The 21,866-nt window shown below is 46.1% G+C and overlaps 1 protein-coding gene across 2 annotated transcripts in view; it reads left to right on the top strand.

Annotated features, from left to right (window-relative positions):
• Positions 1–21,866, top strand: part of TTC7A (tetratricopeptide repeat domain 7A) — a 204,427-nt gene that overhangs the window by 147,593 nt on the left and 34,968 nt on the right. For both annotated transcript variants that reach the window (XM_036752040.1, XM_036752041.1), the window contains exons 16-18: positions 15,252–15,368; positions 16,827–16,924; positions 18,931–19,065. In XM_036752040.1, the coding sequence (XP_036607935.1) occupies positions 15,252–15,368; positions 16,827–16,924; positions 18,931–19,065 (350 nt within the window). The remainder of the gene's footprint in view (positions 1–15,251; positions 15,369–16,826; positions 16,925–18,930; positions 19,066–21,866) is intronic.

Below are 21,866 nucleotides of genomic sequence, written 5' to 3'. Positions count from 1 at the left end.
AGGGCACGAGACTCAGCCCTTTCTTTGTTTTCGGTTGTTGATGCTAGAGCTGTATTAATAAAATCTACCAACCACAAATGAGTAGTTGATGATAGGTCACTGAATCTTAGAGTTGGGAGAGGCCATAGAGATCCTCCAGTCCAAACCTTCCTCATTCTAAAAACAAGAAAACTGAGACCCAGAGAGTCATTTGCCCAAGGTGCCATATGGCTCATCAGTATCATTTAGGTCTAGAACATAGGCTTTGTGACTCCCAGGACATTACTCATTGTGTCTCAGATTCTACCTTTGTGGAACTGATATCTTTGCCATCAACCTAGTGTTTATTTGATTTTATTGGTGAGCATCATAGCACATCAGATGGATATTTAAAACATTGATATCCTTGGTCATTAGCCCTGGTGACACAAGAGTGAATCTAAACCTAATTTGTACTTTGCTGGGCCCAACCAGCCCACCATTTTGACTACTTATGGTCCTAATGAAGATAGCAGCCTTCAGCTAGACTGTTCATATATGCCATCCCAGCGTCTTTTATCTCCCAAGAGTCTGTGTTCATCATCCAATGTAGCTTTCCTAAGTTTTTTCCTTAGTTCTTAATCAAACACCTACCCTGGACAAAACTTTGCTTAGCTCTGTGCAGAATTTGCTAAAACATAGTTCCTGTCCTCTGAGAGCTTATATTTACAGTCAAGTATAGGTAAGGGAGACCAAAAAAAATAGAGGAAAAAAAAAGTCACTGGTTGTACATGAAGGGAATTCTCCAGATATCTCAGACAGAACCTCCCTCAATTTCAGTCTTCCATTGCTGTCTCCAACATGTTTGTGGTCCATCTGCTGGACTCCCTGACCTAGTTGGAGTTGTAACCTGAACTTTTGATGATCTTCAGTCTCCCCACTGACAGCACCACCCCTACCTCTACTTTGTGCTCTCAGACCCCAAATAAGCATTGTAAAACCTAAAATTCTAAAGTGGCAGTAAACCTGGAGATTGTCACAAACACCCAAGACGTAGTTAAGTTGCTTTTAAGGACCTCTCCCATAGCTGTCCATTAGCTTTGAGGAGAAGTACTGCTAACACCCCCAAGCAGCCCACATACCTGGGGGGTGGTATCTGTGGATTTTATTTGGATTAACAACAATGCTGTTCTCCCTAGATTGGGACCTTATAAATAAGAAAGAAAGAACAAGCTTGAGGAATTGAAGCTTTTGGGTTTATGGTTTTTTTTAAAAGCCTCAAAATCATATCACATTAAATGAATTAATTAAGAGGTAGAGGATCAGAGTGAGTATTAAAGGATTAAGGGAGATGGGGGTATGGTATTGTAATCCTACAGACCCAAGTAGAAATCATTTGGTTTGAGGGGTTAAGAAGAGCTGACCTGATCAGGTAGAATCCATTAACTCAGCATGGTGTTTGGAAAGAGACTCTCCTAAATTCCAGTGCTTGCACCGTGCTGAAATGGGTTGAATTACTAGACATGTCCTTCTCAGTGGAATAATTCGTTAGGAAATTAATAGAGCTTTGGCTAGTCTTTTCCATTTCAAAGATTATTCACATTACAGTTACTTAAAAATAACACCCTCTGAGAGACTAGGCCTGGGCTTAATCAGCTAATTCTTCCCATTGAGTCTTTCCAAAACGGGCTTAATTTAGAGGAATGCTTGGTAACCTGGAGTGCTGACATTTCTGGCAGAAGTCTGGGGCTCTGCAGTTCAGTGAGTCATTATCTAACGAGGTCTAGGATATGACATCCCAAGGGTAGGAGTGGCGTGACTAGCTTGGCTAGCCATGCCGATCCTTTCTCCATGGGTGTTGTTCCTCTTAATCTCCCCAACCTCGACCCTCTTTTCTAGTTGGGCTGATCTCACTGTCCTACCTCCCAGCACACACGCACACCCTTTGTATGTGCTCATCCCTATCTCTGTATCTTTGTTCATGTTATTCCTTCTCCCTAAAATGGTCTCCTGCCCTCTTAGGTTTATCTAAATCCAACTCATTCTCCAAGATTTAATGCAAGTCCTATTACCTCTTCTTTGAAACCACCTTTGATTATTCTCCCTTCTCTGAGTTCCAGGAGTATATTTACAAGGAGCCATAGAGCCTACCATCTGGTGGGTCATATTCTGTATGCTACAGATTTCTTCTGTCATTCTAGTGAAAATGTAGTTTCCTTGAGGGCTGGGGATCATGTCTCTTATTTTTTGGTCTCCCACAAACACCCAGCACAGGGCTGGTCATACGGACACTTGTTTCTTGATTGATTGGACTGTCCCTACAACTCGGCTACACCATTACTGGTCAGCATTTTTCCAGGGACCTTTACAGGTGCTACCTACACTAGGTGCTTCGTTGCTACGTGAGTAATCCAGGAAAGCGCTCTGACCGATGGTGTAGTACAGTAGATGTGGTCCTGGGACCCAGTCCCAGCCACTTCGCTGGATGACTCAGTACAAGGTATTTTACTTCTTGGACCCTTGATTTCCTCATCTCTCAAGTGGAAAGAATAACAGTGAGCCCCTGCTTAGGATTACTCAAAGGTGCAAACAAGATAATACATATAAAGCACTTTCATTGAGCTGCTATTTCAATGTCAGTTACTGTTATCATCAGCAAAGTCAGGATTGTAGGATTTTAGTCTAGAAGAAGCCTCAGAGATCCTTTAGCTCAATTCTCTCACCATAACCCCCATCATATCAACGTCAGCTCTTGATGTTAGTGAAGAAACAGAAGGCCGGCAAGATGAGGTGAGCAGAGCAGGGATGTGTGTTTGGGTTTTCTTCTCCCCTCCCATCTCCCCAAGGCCACTGCTTTTTTTATGGTCCCAGCCCCAGAGGGTCCTCCAGATCAAAGGCCATGTGTAAAAACAAAAGAAGAACCCAAAGTGAAGGAAGCATATCCATTGCTTAGTGTAACAAACACTTATTAGGGACCTACTGTGTGTGGAAGGAACATGAAGGAGATAGACAGTTAACCTTTCCTTACACACCCTCATGAAGTGGGCAGTGATCCAGCCCTTGTTCCCAAGGAGCTCACAGTCTTAAAAGGTCAAACATGGAAGCAGATAGCTTAATACAGAGTACTCTGAACAGTCTAGGGAGAGAAAGGTGATTTCAAGGAAGACGGAAGGTTCTAATTGAGTCTTGAAAGACGGATAGGATTTCAGCAAGTCAGTGAGTGAGCATGAATACTTTTAGGATGGACTGAAGATGTCTGTGCAGGATTCCCCTGTTCAAGCTGAGCCATCAGATCACACCTAGAAGAGAGCTAGGGTGTCTCATTTTACAGAAGAAGAAACTGAGGTCCAGAGATATCGTGACTTGTTCCAGGTCACTTCGGGGAAAGCGGCAGAGCAGAGATTTGAGGCCAGGTCCTTTGCCTCCACATTCAGCCTTCTGTTCACTGTTAGCACACCGTTAGTTAATCAGGCCTTGCCCCCCATCTAGCCTCTCTGGCTTTCCTGAGCTCTAACAGGCAGCAAAGCAGAGATGCCCCTCAAATCCATGTGTTCTTACTCCAAATTGAGTCCTTTTCCCACTCCTGCTGCTTGTTCTGCTAACCTACACCCTTTGCCACTCCCCAAGACAGCTGTACTTTAAAGACTGGACAGAAGTCAAGGGAGAGTAGGAAAGGCAACAGAAAAGGCCATAGGACTGTGTGGTACCCAGAAGCAGGAAGATGGACTGGATGACCCACCACTGGCTCTCGGACTCCATGTTAAATTTGTCTTTTACCCTGGCTGAGGTGTCTTTCCCCATGCTTCCTTTTACAAATAAAAATACAAAAGTTTTTAGAAAAGCTTAGACTTTCTGAAATTTAAGGTTCTGAAGGAAATTGCACCACTTCTGAGCAAAGAAAAGCAGTAGTCTCTCTTTGCTTCTAATGGGAAGAACTCTAAGCCTTAATCTTTTGGACATACAATTAGTATTCTAGGCCCTCAGTAGGCATGGAGCCCAGCAGGGCTCAGCAAGGAGGGGAGAAGGAAGAGAGCAGGGGGCATGCAAACCTACATCCAACTCACATTCCTCTGGATTCCTCAGCCTTTGCTACCTGGAGCGTGTCCCCCAGCCAAAGCCCTTGTTCTTCCCAGGTCTCTTCGGGCAAGGACATTTTGTAACAAGGAGAGAGAGACTTGATTCACGGCCCTTTCTGTCCCTCTAGGAGGGAAAGATGCCTGGCTCTGAGATCTAGCTACTGCTTTACAAGACTGAGTTGGTCCATGCTGAGGGTCGAGGGAAGGGTGTTTTCAAGCTCTCTTCAGGTTCATTCAAGAAAGATTTACTTGAGTGCTTAGCGTGGGTGGCCTACCCTGTCTGTGCTGAGCTCTGTGAAGACCAAGAGGGTACTATCCCTGTCTACGCTTGATTTAACATTGCCTTGAGGAAAAAGAAAACAGTACAAGATAGTAAAAGTCAAAGTGTGTGGGACACACAGTAAGTGCTTTTGGAGTTTGGAGAAGGAAGGAATCCAATGTGTACTTGAGACATCAGGTGGTGGTTACAAACTCCTCTACTAACTCCCCAGAGTGCCTAGCTCAGAGCCAAGCACAAAGAATGCCTTCAGTGGTTGATCGATCTGGAAGAAAAAAAGGAGCCAGGCTATATTCTGACTTATCACTAATTCACTTTCTTCCTTAAACGTACTCTCCATCTCTCTACCGTTATGGATAGCAGTGTGGTATAGTGGAAGGGTTCTAGCTCCAGAGTCAGAGGACTAGGGTTTGAAACTGGGACTTCATGATTCATGATCTCCATGTAGACGACTCCCAGGTCTGTATATCCAAGCCCACTCCCTCCACCGAGGTTCAGTTCCTCATCACAAATTGCCTGTTGAACATGTCAAACTAGATTTTCCCCCTCAAGCCTACCCCACATCCACATTTCCCTGTTGCTGCTGAAGGTACCTCCTTGTAGTTCGTGATCTTAGCATTATTCTCAGCTTCTCACTCCTCACACTCTACCTATCCAACCAGTTGTTGCATCTTGCTATTTCTACCTCCACAGTGTGTCTTGAATCTGACCTCTCCATAGCCACCACCTTAGGCTAGACCCTCATTGCCTCTCAAGGGGCTTGGAGCAGCTTCCTAATGGTGTCTCAGGGCCCCCGTCCATGCTCCACGCTGCTGCCAAAGAGGCACAGCACTCTCCTGCTAACTCAACCCTATTGGCTTCCTCTTGCCCCTGGGACAGATTATACACTCCTCTGTTTAGCTCTTCAAGCCCTGCACCCCCCAGCTCCAGTCTGTCTCTCCAGCCTCCTCTTACACTGTGATCCAGCCCAGCAGGCTCCCTCCGTCACTGCCCCAAAATGGACACTCTGCCTCTTGTCTCTGCCTTTGCCCTGGCCATCCCCCAGACCTGCCAGGCGCTTCTTCCTTCATGATGAAATGATTTCCACCCTCTTCCCCAAATGACCCTGCAAGAGTGTTTGTCGCCTCCTTGGGAATGGAGGCTGTTTCATTCTTCATATTAGAACTTTCAGCCCCTCTCACGGTGCCAGGCAGTCAGTCATTGGTGCCTGATAAATACTTGTTGATGGGTGGGCACTTAGTGCTTGTGAGAACATGGACAGGGCCCTTCCCTCCACTGTAAAGTGAGAGAGGTGTGCCGGATGGCCTCTGAGGTCCTTCCCAGAGCTTGAGCTCTGCTACTAAGACAAAAGGAACTGGTCGCTTGTTCAGAGCTCCAAGGGGCCTTTCTGGGTTCCCGGGAGACAACCCTGACTCCCTCATCTCTTTTGGGACGATAGCCTCATGACCAAGGTGTTTGGCATTAGAAGCTGTGTTGGCACCTCTTAGAGCCAGGACCCAGAGAATGGAAAAACAATCCGTAATAAGGTTAGCGTGACTAGGGGGTAAAGGTGCTATTGTGCTATCCATCTCCTTGGGGTGTGCTTTGCTTCACATAAACAGGATCTGGTCTGGCAAATCTCTGTGTGTGATCAATGTTTGCCTGCTGTTTGCCTTCTCTGAGACTGTGCAGTCATCTCTTGAGGAGCTTTTTGGGAAAAGCCCCACTCGGTAGCCCTGCAGGAAGAAGGGTCAGGAAGCTGCCATTGACCCTCTCCAAGCCTTCAGACTGGCCTGAGCCAGATGCCCTCTCCCAGGACTTCCTTCCCCTCTGCTGATTCCCCAGCCCCCACCTCCCTCCAAGTCAGAAAGAGCGACATGGGCAGAGTGGTTGGGGACAAATGCGCTGGCCCTGCATTTGTATCGTATCACATTTTGTGCCTTCTTAGCTCAGCCTCACAGGATGCCTGAGAGGCAGGTGGAGCAATGATTACTACTGTTGTGTTAAAGACGTGGAAACTAAGGTTTACAGCCACATAGAGAATTAGTGGGATCATGGGATTTGTAGCTGGAAAGGACGCTGGAGATCACGTAGTGCCGGGTTCCTTGTTTGCCTCATGGCCCCTTTGGCAGCAGCCTCGTGGAGCCTCTGGGCCCCTTCTCACAGGAATGTTCTTAACAGCATCAAAAAATGCCTAGAATTACAAAAGAAACCAGTCATTGCAAAATACAGTTGTTGAAATATTCTTTTAAAAGTTCACAGATCCCAGGTGAAGGACCCTTAGTCCAGCTCTCTCATCTTATGGAGAAAGAAACCATAGCCTGCTGCAGAGGGCAGATGACTTAGTCAGGGTCACATAGGTAGCAACCGACAAGTGGCCTTGGAGCCCAGCTCCTCTGATTTCAGCTCTCATGTTCTTTCTGCTGCACCTTTTGAAAGGTTTTATTGCTGTCTTTTGATTTTACTTCACCTAGATATCCCCCTACATCTCCTCCCAAAGAGCCATCCCTTATAATAATGAAGAAGAGAAAAGAGAACAAATATTCAAAAAAATTAATCAGCATATTGGAAAAGTCCCACATCGTATGCCAGAGAAGCCAGGTATCTTGGCTCCTGGGTCTTATCTCCCTAATTAAACCGTAAGTTACTTGAGGAGCTGTCTTGGCCTTCTCCTTACTCCCCATAATACTAACACAGAGCTGGGCACAGAGCAGGTACTCAGGATGCTTCCCGGACGACTCTGTGGCTAGAGCGCTAGACTTGAATTCACATCCTCCCTCAGACCCTTCATAGCTGTTTGCCCCTGGGCAGGTCCCTTCCCCTCTGCCCCATCTAGAAAATGGGGATAATACTATCGCCTGTGTCTCCCCACCCACCCCCTGTTGTTGTTTGGGTAAAATGAGATAACATTTGTAAACTGCTATGTAAATGCTAACTGTGATTGATACTTAAGGATTTAGTTGGCTGCCCTCTCCCCAACCCCCAGCCCCCAGCCCCACCACTTACTCCTCCCACATACAGACACCAAGACAAAAAGTGAAGATATAAGTCTCCTCCCTTGCAGCACGTTATTCAGAACCATCCACAGGGAACAAAAGTTAGGAAGAAGGATGATCATATTTGGATAGAAGAAAGTGAAGGCCGTGAATGAAGTCATTGCATCAGTCCAGCAGGAGTCCCAAATGTCGCTCTCCTCTAGAGGCCAGGATGCACCAGCACTGCTGGATTCGAGGCCAGCATGGGGCACAGAGCCTGTCTCCCTATGCACTCAAAGGGGCTTCTGCCACAGCTGCTGGCAGCACGAGATAGTGCACTACACCAGCTCTCTCACCTTTGGCCTCCAACTGGGTCTGCCCACCTTGCCCCACAGGCTGCATTCCATCGCTGCTTCTGTGCCTTTGCCTCAGAGATCTCCCACGTGTGGAATGCCCCCTCCTTAGCTCCACCCTGCAGAATCCCAGCTTCTGTGCCGAGATTGCCTGATCTGATCTCCCCTCCTCCCCTACTGCCTTTACATTTTCTCCCTCTTGGAATGGCTTCCTCTGATTTTCTATGGTCTTTGCATTTAGAGAAGCAGAATGTTTAGGTGGTTAGCTAGCATATTTCTGTATCCCTTTTAAGATTGGCAGTGCTTTACATGCCACCTCACTTGGTCCTCATAACAACCCTGGGAGGTAGGTACTAATATCCCCATTTTACAGATAGGGAAAGTTGAGACTGAGGGAGGTTAAGCAACCTGAACTGGATCACAGAGCTAGAAGGTGTCTGAGGAAGGATTTGAATTCAGATCTAGCTTGAATCTAAATCCAGCAACGCCTTTCTCTGACAAATACAGGTGATAGGACCCTCAGTGGGTCACTTGCACCTCTCAGTTCTTCTAAGAGAAGTTTCTGATGCCCATTAGCACAGTTTCCTCACCTAGGGGTTCCCTATACCCCTGAAACCACAAGTCTGTTTCCTAGCCAGCTCTTTTTATTTACTTGCTTGTGTGCATGCTACATACCCCTCCCCCCAAGTCCTGGAGGGCAGGGAGTGTTTGTTTTTTTTGTCTTTGTGCCCCCAGCACCTAGCACCCCAAGAGTATGGACTTAGTTGACCTTGCCTTGTAGAGCACAGCCTTCAGAGAGTTCCCCAGGCCTCACTTTGGCCGTGCTCTGGCAGCTGACCTCAGGAGGAACACCCCACTGGTTGTTGGATGGGGTTATAGCAACTGAGCATTGTCCTCCTAGCCGTGAAGGCACTGCCTCTGAAAGAGACTTTTCAGACTGCTTAAAAGATCTCAGTATGTCAGTGCCCTGCTTGCTGGGTAAAGATCAAAGGGTCTTTTCTTAGTAAATTATTCCATTCTGTACTGAACTCATGAATAATGAAGGCTCTGCATTCCCCTCTCCCCCTCCATCCTCCCTAGTGGAAAATGATGAGGATGATCTCACAGGGTGGTGGAGGATCCCTAACATGGGCAGATGTTTGTCATTCTGATTGGTTCATTCACACAGCGAGTATTTACCGTGTACCTAGTCTTGTGCTAGATTTCTTGGGAGTAAGATGCTAACCTTGACCTAAACATTGACCTTGGCCTGGAATACAGGTTTACAGTCTAGTTGGGAAAGTGAAATCCGCACCAAGGCTGTGCAGAATTCGGTACCGTCTGAGTGTTCTAGGCAGGAAAGATCACCAGTGTGGGGTGGCATGGTCAAGAAGCTAGAACGGACCTTAGAGATCATCCTGCCCAACCCTTTTGTTGTATGTATGAGGAAACTGAGGCCAGACCAGTTGACTGACTTGCCCAGTGTCACAAGAAGGAACGAATGAGAAGAAGAGCATATATTAAGTGATAACTGTGCCGGAGGCTGTGTTAGGAGTTGGGGATGGACCAAGAGAGAGGGGCAGGGAAAGCAGAAGGTTGGGGCTGAAGGGGAGTGATTACCTCGGTGGATGACTTGGTGAGATGCAAAGCTGAAGCATAGCCCAATGTCTAGGGGCCGGCTAGTGCTGAGAAAGCCACCTTGTACTCAGTCACTTAGGCAGAGCATCTTGAGAGCATCCTCAATGCTTAATGTAACACCTGGCATGTTGTGGTCATTTAACAAATGCTTGTTGGTAACATAGTCACTAATCCTTGCATGTGGATCCCAGGATGGGAATGCCCAAAGTGAGTGGATTGATTTTCCCAGAGACTTAAGGCATACCCTTTGGCATACCCTCTTGTGGATGTCTCATGTCCTGGTCTAGGTCAGGGGGAGTGGGTCAGCAGTGGTTGGCAGATGATGAGATGGCCTGGGAAGCTGAAGGCTGGAGCAGCAGAGCTGGGTTTGGGTAGGTCATCCTTGCTCTCCAGACACACGCCTTTCAGTAGCAGAGACTTGAGCTGAACCATGAGTAATGACTAAAAATGACCAACATCCGTGTCCAGGAAGGAACCCAGAATGTTAGAAGAAAGTGCTAATGAGGCTGAGTCATAGCTTTGAATCCCTGTGAGCTAGTTAATTGTAAAAATCCCCAACTGTTGGCTGGCCACAGACTTTCTTACCTTCAGCCAGCCACAAAGTACTGGGAAATAATCAGCAAACATATAATGAAGCACCTACTATGTTCCAGACAACATCCACATCCACAAACACAAATTTAAAAAGGGTAATTTGGGGGAGGGAGAATAGCAGGAAAACGTTGAAGGTGGCGCTTGAACTGAATCCATAAGAGGTCCCTTCCAGGGAAAGCTCCCCACCAGCCTTTCTCGCTCTTGGAGGCATAACTCAGGGGTAAATGTCTTATCAAAGTTGGGTTGAAGATGTCATCTTCATGTACAAAGAATAATAAATCATTCCTATTTCCTGGGGGTACTGAGCTAAAAAATGTGTTGTAGAAAGGAGAGAAAGAGAGAGATGGAATGTATTCACAAGCTAATCTGTAGTTCCCCAGGGTCAGAGAGTAAGGGATAAAGCTAGAGAACTGCCTGTTTGAATAGCCTACAGGAGAAGCACGTGCTCCAGCCGGGAAGGGATGTGGTTTGCTTGAGAAATTCCGCTCTTGGGTCACTCATGCTAATGGAATTTCAACAGTGAGGCCCTAGCCTGCCTACGGAAAAGTAGCTTCTGACACGGCTCAGCTTACAGTGATCCCTGTACCTGGCACATGGCTCAGCTGCCTTCGTCCGGTCTGGGCCCTGCGTGCTGTGGCCAGATCCAGTGTCCTGGCACTGCCCCGACCAGCCCGGAGATCAAGCCTGGGACGAGTCATGTTGAGTCAGGGCCTCACTGAACCAGCTAGCGTGGGAGCTCTGAATGGCAGAATGGAAAAAGCAGAGTGGAGGAGAGGGGTCCCAGTGAGCCATGGGAAGGGAACGGCCTGCCAGGGTCACAGGAGGAATGCTGTGAGGCCAGCCGGCCGAATCCAGGAAGTAGTCCCTGGGGGAGATAGCCCAGCCCTTAGTCACCAAGCTAAGGACACCAGCTGCAGGAAGGAGGCTCTAATTCCTGTTGCCCCAGCCATTTTGAGGAGCTGGGGATAATGTTAATAAGCTTCTTTGACCCTCATAAGTTTTCCAACAGGAGGTCCTGCTTTCACTCTTTCCCTCGGACTGGTCCCAGGCCTGTTCCTCATCACTTCCCCTCTCACTGAGCTCCATCCTCCTTCTAAATCCTGCCTGCCCTTCAGAAATTAGCCCTGACCCTTCCATGGCCCTCTCTGGAGACCTTTGTAATGTGCTGAGAATGTGTTTTTTGGAGCTCTGGTTACTTGTCTGCAGTTCTTATCTTCCTGCTAGACTGTAAGCTCCTCAAGAGCAAGAATTTGTCTTGTCTTAACTTCCTCATCCAACTATCCCCAGGTTCTCAGCAGGGGGCTCGGCACACAGTGAACACTTAGGACTGTTAGCTACTTAATTGAATTCATGAAACCCTTCTCAGTTGTTCTGTGAAACAGTTATAGTCTGTATTGTGTTATGGTGAGAGGCAGGATGGCATGATGGATAGGTAGCCTTTGAATCTAGAAGACCTGGGTTCAAGTGCTGCCTTAGAGGCAGCTAGGTGGTTCTGTTGATAGAGTGCCCAGCCTGGCATCAGGAAGAGCCAAGTTCACATCTGACCCCAGACACTTAATAGCTAGGTATCTCCACCCCCATTCCATTCCCCTTCCCCCACCCCCAACAAAACACAGGTTGAGAGATGAAAGCTTTTGAAACAAAGGAGTGGGAATATCAAGGATCAGGTTTCCAACCATCTGACATTTCTCTGTTTGGAAGGAGAGGGGCAGACTGCCACAGGTTTTAGTCTGAAGGGGAGTTTAGCTCAAAGCGGGCAGATAAGATAAGACAGACAACACCACTGACCTCTTTAAAGAGGAATGAAAAAGTCACAAAACAACAGGGGAGATGGGTTCTAAAGAAACAGAAGCCCATGGCGGAGGAGGGGGGGAGGTACTGGCCTGCTGGCATGTGACCAGCTGGCATTTTGCTGGAGTGTAATGAAGTATTGGGGACAATACAGCAATAACACAATATTAAAAATGTCATGGGCATAGTGAGCTGGGTCCTAGGCTATAAACTGAGGGAGGTTCAGAATTTAGATAAGACGATCCTTTCACCTAGGGCACTTAGAGTCTATTTGAAGAAAAAGACATTAACACAAATAACTATGATACGTAGGTTGTGCATTAAAGAGTTGGAAAACAAGTTACTTAAGGTCTGAAGGTTGGTCATTACCTGCCAGAGGGATCATAGAAAGCTTCCTAGAAGACATGGAATTTGGGTTGAACTTTAAAGGGTGGGCAGGATTTCAACCAAGGGGGAGGGAGAGATTTTGAGAAGTACAATGATGTTCACAGGGCAAAGTAGGCTAGCCACACCATCAAATTCATAGAAGCCTCCGGAGATGAGGCTGCAGAGGCCACCAATTCAGGGAAGGCCTTACGTGCCAAAACAGAAAAATTTAACGTCAATCTATGGATAATTGGGAACCCTTGGAAAATTTAAGCTGAGTATTAATATGACCAGATCTGTGTGTAAGTAAAATCGTCCTGACAGCAGTCTAAAAAACAAATGATAATAATCATTTATTAAGTACCAGCTACGTGACAGGCACTGTTTTATACCCTGAGAATACAAATGATAATCCCTGCCCTCAAAGAACTTATATTCTAAAGGGAGAAGACAACAAGTGCATACATTATAGCATAAGTGCAAAGCAGTTAGATACAGCATAACTTGGAAAGAAGTACACTAGCAGCTGGGATAAGAAAGGGCTTCTATAAGAAAGTGGTTCTTGCAGGAGAATTTATAACCAAACAAATGCAACCAAGATTAGGAGGGAAGCGGAAAGCTAGGAAACAATTTTTACAGCCAGTATCTCTGATAAAGGCCTCATTGCTAAAAAAAAAAAATATAGAGAACCAAGTCAAATTTATAAGAATACAAGTCATTCCCTAATTGATAGATGGTCAAAGGATATAACAGGCAGTTTTCAGATGAAGAAATTAAAGCTATCTATACTCACATGGAAAAATGCTCTCACTCACTATTGATTAGAGAAATGCAAATTAAAACAGCTCTGAGGTACTACATCATGCCTATTAGATAGGCTAATATGACAAAATAGGGACAGTGATAAGTGCTGGAGAAGATGTGGGAAAATTGGAACACTAATGCATTCAGCCATCCTGGAGAGCACTTGGAACTATACCCAACAGGCTATAAAGCTATGCGTGCCCTTTGATCCAGCAATACCACTACTAGGTCTGTGTCCCAAAGAGATCATAAAAAAGGGAAAAGGACCCACGTGTGCAAAAATATTTATAGCAGCTCTTTTTGTGGTGGCAAAGAACTGGAAATTGAGGGGATGCCCATCCGTTGGGGAATGGCTGAACAAGTTGTGGTATATGAATGTAGTGGACTACTGTTGCTTCATAAGAAATGATGAGTAGGAAGCTTTCAGAAAAACCTGGAAATACATGAGCTGATGCTGAGTGAAATGAGCAGAACCACAGCAACATTGTGCCATGACTAGCTTTGATAGACTTAGCTTTTCTCAGCAATACAATGATCCAAGACAGTTCCAAAAGACTTACAATGGAAAATGCTAACTTTATCCAGAGAAAGAACTGTGGAGCCAGAATGCAGATAGAAACATACTATTTTCTCTGTCTTTCTTTTTTCTTTCTTGTGGTTTTTTCCCTTTGGTTCTAATTCTTCTTTACAACATGACTAATGTGGAAATATTTTTAATAGGATTGCATACGTATAATCTATATCAGATTGCTTGCTGTCTTGGGGAGGGAGGAGGAAAGGAAGGGAAAGAAAAAAGTTTGGAACTCAAAATCTTATAAAAGTGAATGTTGAAAATTCAAAAGAAAGAAAATGGTTCTTGAACTGCATCTTGAAGGAAGAGAAAGGATTCTATGAGGGTAGAGTTGAGGAAGGAGGACATTCCATGAATGGGGTGGGGGATGGCCAGTGCAAAGGGATAGAGACAGAAGTAGGAGTGTCAGGCAGGAAAAATAGAAGGAAGGCCCTCGAGGCTCCATCTCAGAGTACAGGAGAAGTGATGTGCATCAAGGCTGGAAACAAAGGTTGGAGCCAGGTTGTGAGAGGCTTTAAAAGCTAAACAGGAGAATTTATCTTTGACATGCCCAAGGTCACACAACTAGTGAGTGTCTGGGGCAGTGAGTACCTGAACTACAGTTGTAGCAGCACTACCACATTAGAAACAGCAACATTCGGCCGCTGACCGGATGAGCCGTGGGATGAGGGAGGGTGATGTATGGAGGTTCTCACCAAGGTGGCAAACCTGGGTGACTGTGTCTTCAGCAGAAATGGGCTGTTGGGAACCTGTTTAGTTTGAGATGTCTATGGGACATCTGGCTGGAAATGTAATTTGAGAGAGACTCAGGCCAAATATGTAGATCTGGGAATCGTCTTCATGGAGCTGATAATTAAACACATGGGAGCTGAAGCAACCTCTGATAGAGAGAGTGTATAGAAAGAGAAGAGATAAGGATCCATGATGGAGCCTTAGGGAGCACCTGCACTTAGGGGTGTCTCTGCTGGAGATCTCCAGCCAAGGAGAATGAGGAGTGTGACGGAATGAAGTTATGGCCAGGTTGAGGAATATCAGATTTTTATTGTTGTAAAATTTTATTTATTTTTAACACTCATTTTTGAAAATTTTGAGTTCTGATTTCTCTCCCTCCCACCATTGAGAAGGCAACCAATATGATATCAATTATATATGAGAAATCATATCATATTATCCATGTTGCAAAAAACAAAAGAAGGCAAGAAAAATTTTAAAAGTGAAAAAATTATGCTTCCATTTTTACTCTGTGTGTGTGTGTGTGTGTGTGTGTGTGTGTGTGTATGTATGTATGTAGCGCTCTACAAACCTTAAAGCAATTCTTATTGTATAATAATCATGTGTCTGCTTCACGGCAGGAGGGTGAGAAGTCCCTGGGGGGTGATCATGGCCAGCTTCTTGAAGGAGGTGGGACTTTGGGCCCATGAGGCCTCTTCAGGAAGCCCCTAGAGACGGGTCGGCCCATGCATCCTCAGCCCAGGAGTACTGTGTGGTCCTTAGCACACTGCTTTCTTCAGAGAGGAGTACATTTATTCAAAAGCCATTTATTAAGCACCAGTTACGGGCCGGCTGCTTGTTCTAGGTGCCAAGTGTGCAAAGTCAATACCAAAATGTTTGCATTCTTACATTGTGCTGGGTGGGGAAGATACCTGGCCAGAGAATGCCATGGCAAGTTAAGGGTTCAGGAGAAGGCTTGGTGAGCATGCAAGAGAGGTTTTGATGGAATGAAAAGGGAAGGGCTGCCGAGGCACTAGAGGCAGGTCTCTTTCCCAGTCACACACACAGTGAGCCAGGCGTGCCTGAGTGGCCCACGCTGCTTTGTTGGGCGGGGAGGGGTTCTGACGGCTTGTCTGGGACGGTCTTGAAGATCCATGTTGGTTCTCTTTCTCTCCACAGTGTGATGTTCACCAAGGCGAAGCTCGAACGCGTCTATAAAGGCCCAGAGGAAGCTCTTGTGACGTGCAGAAACATGCTGCGCATATGGCAGTCTTTACACAGTATCTCTCTGCCTGGGTAGGGTCTGTTTACTGGGCTTGGGGGGCTGGCAGGAGGGGACAGCACAGATTGATGGGGTCAGTTTTCTGTGTACCACAGCACTAGAGTGGATCCTGAGGAGATGCAGAGATTGGGGAGATGGGGCCTGCTGCTTTCAGTCTAGGAGGAAAGGGAAGAAAGTCTGGCCTCTCGTCGTGGATATTGTAGCAGGGATTCCTGTTCGGGAAAAGGTAGATGGTTTCTCAGGTCCTTCTGAGGTTCCACAAAAATAATGATGACATGAAACGGACTACAATAAGGCACAGATAAAAAGACTGGGAAAATTCATAGGAGGGAGTAATGATCTCTGGCTGAGGGAAGAGAGAACCAGAGAAGGACTCATGGGAGGAAGGAGCATTTGAGCTAGGCCTTGAAGCTGAGGTCAGGAGTTCAACAGAGAGAGTTTGGGGAGGGCATATCAGGTATAGGTCCCAGTGTGAATAAAGACATGGAAATAGGAAAACATGAAAAAATGTGGGGAATAAGGAAGATTCTAGTCCTTGACCAGAGTGAGGAGGCTTAACTTCATATCCATGGACTTGATTTTTAAAAATATTTTGATAACTGCATTTCAACATAATTGATTTCCTTAGGTCATCCTATGAATTATATTTTTATAATCATTCTGAGAAAGGGGTCCGTAGGCTTTTCACCAGCCTGCCAAGGGAGGTCCATGACACAACAAAAGTGAAGAGCCCCTGGCCTAGGGAACAGGAGCTGAAAGAGTGAAAGACAGCTGGAAGGATGAGTCGGAACCATATTGTGCTTAAATGATAGGTTCAGGAGGTTTCATTTTATCCAGAAGGCAGCGAGTTGCTGTGGAAGGTCTGTAAGAGTGGGGTGATGGACTCAGAGTTGTACGTTAGTTAGGTTAGTCTGTCAGCAAAGTGAAGGATGGATTGGAGAGACAAAGAGGTGTGCCATTCAGGAAGCGATCGCAGCAGTCAAAGGGAGAGATAGCGGAGGTCTGATGAGGATGATAGCGAGAAGGGACAGATATGAAAAACATTGTGGAGGTAGAATCGATAGGACTTTTTAATTGGTTGGGTGGAGGTGGGCTGTGCCAAAGGGGGTGGTGGGCAGTAGTGAGAGAAAAGAGAGGACCGTGTCCAGCATGTTTACAGCATCAGGGACTTGGAGAATGGGAGCCCCCTAGCAGAAAAGAAGTCAGAAAAGGAAAAGGAGCAAGTTTGGTGATACAGACAATGAGACTGCTTTAGGGCACGTTGAGTTTAAGGTGGCAGCAGAACATCCTAGTAGAGATATCTAGTAGAAGGACTGCGGGGGAGAGGGCATGACAGCTAATTGTCTGGTCCACGATCACCCAGCAAGTTCCTGACAGAGCTGGGCCCCTTTCCTCTTGGCCACATGGCCCATGGTAGTGGCGGGACTGGTACTACCTGGCAGTCTTTTTTTACCCCACCCCATCTTTTCCAGGGGCTCTGAAAAGGACGGCAGCCTCACTGAGGTGCCAGCACTAAAGAAGCAAGGTGGAATGCATTTGACCCTGCCGGATAACTATGAGGAGGAATCAGGTAGGAAAAACAGTGAGATGAAGGCATTGGGGCTTGGGGGAAGGGAAAAGGATGTGAATTGGAGGGAAAAAAAGATAAGAGCATCAATAAAATATTTTAAAGTTCACAGAAGAAGAAAGATGTTGTGTGGGGATACATAGCCATCTTGTTCAATTTAATATATGCTTTGAAAAAACACATAACAAGAACCAGTTTGTGGTTTCATATATAATCCTTTTTTGTTCTTTGTGTATTGGAGTGTTGGTGTTTGTTGAGGATTGTTAATTTCATAATAAAAAAGAAAAACATTTTAAAGAGCAAAGGAAAAACACTGAGATTCATCATGAACATGGCCCCCTCTCCTTGAGCTGCACTAAGGACGACCTTGGGAATCGAATTTGAACTGGGATGTGACATAGGTCGTGTCATGAACGTTGTTCTGATCCTCCAGTTCAGGCCTCTTTCACTTAACCAAACTAGAACTGGGTCTCTCCAAGCACTGAAAGTTGGGATAATTGTTTCCACACAATACCAGGAGCTTCAGTAGGTCTTTGGAGCCAATTAAATAGTGTTCTGACTCTTCCAGATAAAGACCTGGTGGATAGATAGGTGTAGGACGATGACAGGGGATGAGGGGAGTAAGAGCACATCGGTACCTGCCCTCCTGGGAAACGTGGGAGAACAAAGAGAAAACAGTGAGCGTGGCAAAGGTGTGTGTAAGTCTCAGAGCTCACAAGTGTCCAGTTCAGGGAAGAACAATGAGTAAGCTGATGGATTTTGCTTCTTTTTACATTTCTGTTCTCAGGGCTGACTTTACAAAATAAATTGAGGCTGATCCTTGGCTCCTTTGTGTGAAAAGAAAGTTGTATCAAATTCATCAGGCACTTAGGGTGCTACAAAAGACATTTTCATTAATTGAGGATTTAAGGCAGAACTTTTAAAAAAAAATCAACAGGTTGCCATGGCAAGGAAAGTATAATCGGGACATAATGAAGTTTATGGTTTTGCTATTTGTTTTTCCACTTAACAAACATGTCAGAGTTCACTTTAGGTGTGACTATAAAGTAATGAACCTGATTCTGTACTTCCAAGTCAAGCTCAGTGCTTTTATATTCATTCCGTGTGTGTCTAAACACCAGAACCGAAGCTTCTGTCTTTAATGAGGAGCTTGCTTTTAGAAGAGTCATTAATTAAGCTCACATGGAGACTTTTGTTGTCCAGTAAGATCATGTTTGTTTGGACTGATGTCTCCTGAGTTACTAGGGAGAGAGAATGAGCTTGAATTTCCAATGTGTGTGTTTGTGTGTGTGTTGTATGTGCCTCTTAGCGGGACCTCAGCCTCCCTCGGTGCCATCACAGAATGGGAGCTCTCTTCAAAGGAAAGCTTAGTGTCCGATGGATACTACTTACGTCATTGTTCACAGTGCAACAACAAAAAACTCTAATGAATGGACTTCCGGAACTGCTTCGTAAACATTGGCCCAGGTTGGGTCTGTCCCCTGAACCCACATGGTGGTGGAGGTAGAAGGCTTGAATTTTATCCACCAGGCCTTCTGCACTGTGCCTTTAAGATCATATAACTTAAGTTCCCTGCCCGAGTGTCCTCACCAGCAAGCATTTCTGAAGTCATTGGATGAGATGACCTGTAAGGGTCCCTGTAATTTCTAAATCACAAGATTAGATATAAATTTACTATGTACGAGCATACATGTCTGTATGATGGATTTAGTATGTCAGTCAATCAGTAAGCATTTATTAAGCCCCCACTGTGTAGCAAGCCCTGTGCCAGAGAGCTGGAGATACCAAGAAAGGCAAACCACAGTCCCTGCCCTCGAGGAGCATAGATTTGGATGAGGAAAGGTGCATGTAAATAATTAAGTAGATAAAGAATATCTATACAGAGTAGATGAAAAGGAACCTCGGTGGGCCCAGAGCTCACAGTTGAGGCTTTCCTAGCCTATGACCAGTTTCTTTCCTCATGCTGGTGGTTGTGTCTTCCTGGCTCAGTCTCTCCCTTTCCCCTGCAGGCTCTCATGCTGCTTCCTCCATCGCAGCATCCCGCCTGGAGGAGGCCATGTCTGAACTAACAGTGCACAACTCAGCGATGAAGCAGGGATCCATGCAGATGTGGACCACACTGGAAAGGATCTGGCTCCAGGCCGGTGAGTCCCCAGCCTTAGAAGCTGGGAGGCATTCTAGAACCCATGCCCACAGTGAAAGATCTGAGAAGTAGAACCAGCCTAGCTCCATTCTGGCTCCTTTGGGCTCTCAAGAGATGGGTTGGGATGGGGGCTCCAGATTCCCTGCCTAACTTGGAGAAAAGGCCTTGTCAGAAGTCTTGACTGGGCTAAGTGGTTTAACTCTCAGAGCTCTGACTAATTTGCTATGTAACCTTAGGCAAATCCCCTCCTCTGTGAGTGCATTTCTCACACCAAATACCTGCCTACCTCACAGGGAGCTAAGTTCACAGTGGATAAAGCACCAGGACTGGAGTTAGAAAGACTCATCTTCCTGAGTTCAAATCCGACCTCACATACTTCCTGGCTGTGTGACCCTAGACAAGTCACTTAGCCCTGATTGCCTCAGTTTCCTCCTCTGTCAAATGAGTTGGAGAAGGAAATGGTAAACCACTCTAGTATCTCTGCCAAGAGAACCCCAGATGGGGTCGTGAAGAGTTAGATACAATTGAAATGACTCAGCAACAGCAACCTCCCAGGAGTGTAGTAAGTCAGTGAGGTAAACTAAGGGTCACTGCACAGAGAAGAGGTACTACTTTAATATTGTCTATAGCCATCACAGCACCTCTTCTTTCCAGGTGACCCAGTAGCATCCTCAGACCGTAAATAGAATGAGCGTAATAGAGATGGAGCGAATCAGGGAAAACTTCCCTGAAGGAAAATGATGGGTGATAGCCAGAGTTAAGGAGGCATCATGGAAGGAGCGTTGGACCTAATGTAAATGGATCTGGCCTGGAACCCTTATATGTGTATAACATATGTATGTATGTCCTTTGTACAGCTAGGTGGCACAGTGGATAGAGCGCTGGATCTGGAGTCAAGAAGACCTGAGTTCAAATCCTGTCTCAGACACCTACCAGCTGTGTGACCCTGGGCAAGTCACTTACCCTATTTGCCTCAGTTTCCTCATCTGTAAAATGGGGATGATAAAAGCACCTACCTTCCAGGGTTGTTTTGACAATCAAATGAAATAATAATTGTAAAACACTTAGCACAGTGCCAGGCACATGCTGTTATTACCAGCCATTATTAGCTTGGGCCTGTTGGCTTATATTTAAAATCTGTAAAATTCTTTAGCCAGTGACGGTAGTGACCGACCAAAGATCATTCTTCATATGTGTATTACTAGGATGAGAAAATCATAGCCTGTGATAGTCCTACCCCGACAGAGACAGTAATCCCTGTTGGCAGTGATATCTCCAAATGTTAAGAAGAGAAGGGAAGGCAATAAGTATTTTTTTAAGTGCCCGCTGTGTGCCAGACACTGTGCTAACTACTTGTTACAAATATTATCCTCCTTTTATAGTTGTTGAGACTAAGACAGATACAGGTAAAGTGACCTGCCCAGGGTCACACAGCTAGTGTCTGGGGTCAGATTTGAACTTAGGTCTTCCTGAGTCCAGGCCTAGCTGCTCCATCCACCATGCCACCAGCTGCCTCTATTAAGGCTAGGAATGCTGGAGGGAGGGAAAGAGCAGGTATCAATTGTGCATGGAGACAAAAATGGATGGCCTCCTGCCCCCAAGGAGCCGACATTCTAGAGGGAGAGTTGACGTGCAGAACATGTACATAGCTGTAAGTCTATACCAAATACATCCATGGTAATTTAGGTGTGGGAGGCCCTGGTTATTGGGGAAGGGCAGGAGTAGGGAAAGGCCAGATGGAGGAGGTAGCCCAAGCTGGGTTTTCAAGGAATTCTCAGAGGCAGATGTAAAGGAGTAAGTAGGTTATACCAGATGTGGGAGGCCAGAGAAGGGAGTATTGTGAGGAACAGACAGAGGCCTTTCGGCTGGACTTGGAATTCGTGAAAGGTTGTAATGTGAAAAAAGCCTTGTAAAGGTAGTTTGGAGTCAGGTTGGGAACGGCTCAGAACACCAAACCAGAGGTGTTTGGTTTTGATTCCAGAGATAGAAGGGAGGCACTGCAGTTTCTGGAGCCGGGGAGTATCCTGTTCAGACTTGTACTTTAGGCATGTAGCTTTGTCATCTGAGTTGGGGCTCGATGGCCCATTGAGCTCACAGACCGAGGCTCTGTATCTGTTTACACTTCTGTTTCCAGGCCTGACTGTTGGAATGCTATGGTCTGGGTTCCAACAGTGAGTAAATGGAAGTACATTCAACCCTTCCACAAGTACATTTGACCTTGACAAGCCTTGTTCTTCTAAGTAAGAAACCAGACCTCATGTGCCAGGAGCTCTGATGAAGATGCAAGGCTTTTATGAAGCCAAACTCACTGTCAGACCCATGGCTGATGGATCTGTTCTGTGTTCTCCTCTCTGTAGCCAAAGACGAGCTTCAGGAGATTGCTCACCAGCAGCCCTGGATGCACAGCATCATCCCTGATGAGTCTGGAATGAGTTTTCAGAGTGCTGCTGACTGGGGGCAACACACCTGTGCCAGGCTCCCCCCTCCCCAGGGTGGCTTTCTTCTGGGGGAGGCTGAGAGCATCACATAGCTTAGCCTTCCTCCCTGCAGCCCTTGTAATGACTCAGCCAGCCGGGGCAGATATTTGCAGGAAGGAAAACGGAGAGGGGGAAAGCTTGAGCCCTTTAGAATTCTGGAAAGTGGTTTGGGGGCTGAGAGGACAGTGATGAGCTCACTCTATAGTGAGCTCCATCTTCTCTCTAACTTAATCCAAGGAGCATTTAGTATGTGCAAGTCCCTGGGGCTACAAAGACCTAATGGAAAGCCAGGCCTCCCCTCACAAAGCTTATATTCTGGGACATC

Source organism: Trichosurus vulpecula, chromosome 3 (assembly GCF_011100635.1).
Source record: "Trichosurus vulpecula isolate mTriVul1 chromosome 3, mTriVul1.pri, whole genome shotgun sequence".
Taxonomy (NCBI): domain Eukaryota; kingdom Metazoa; phylum Chordata; class Mammalia; order Diprotodontia; family Phalangeridae; genus Trichosurus; species Trichosurus vulpecula.
This window is presented reverse-complemented; position numbering and strand designations above follow the sequence as displayed.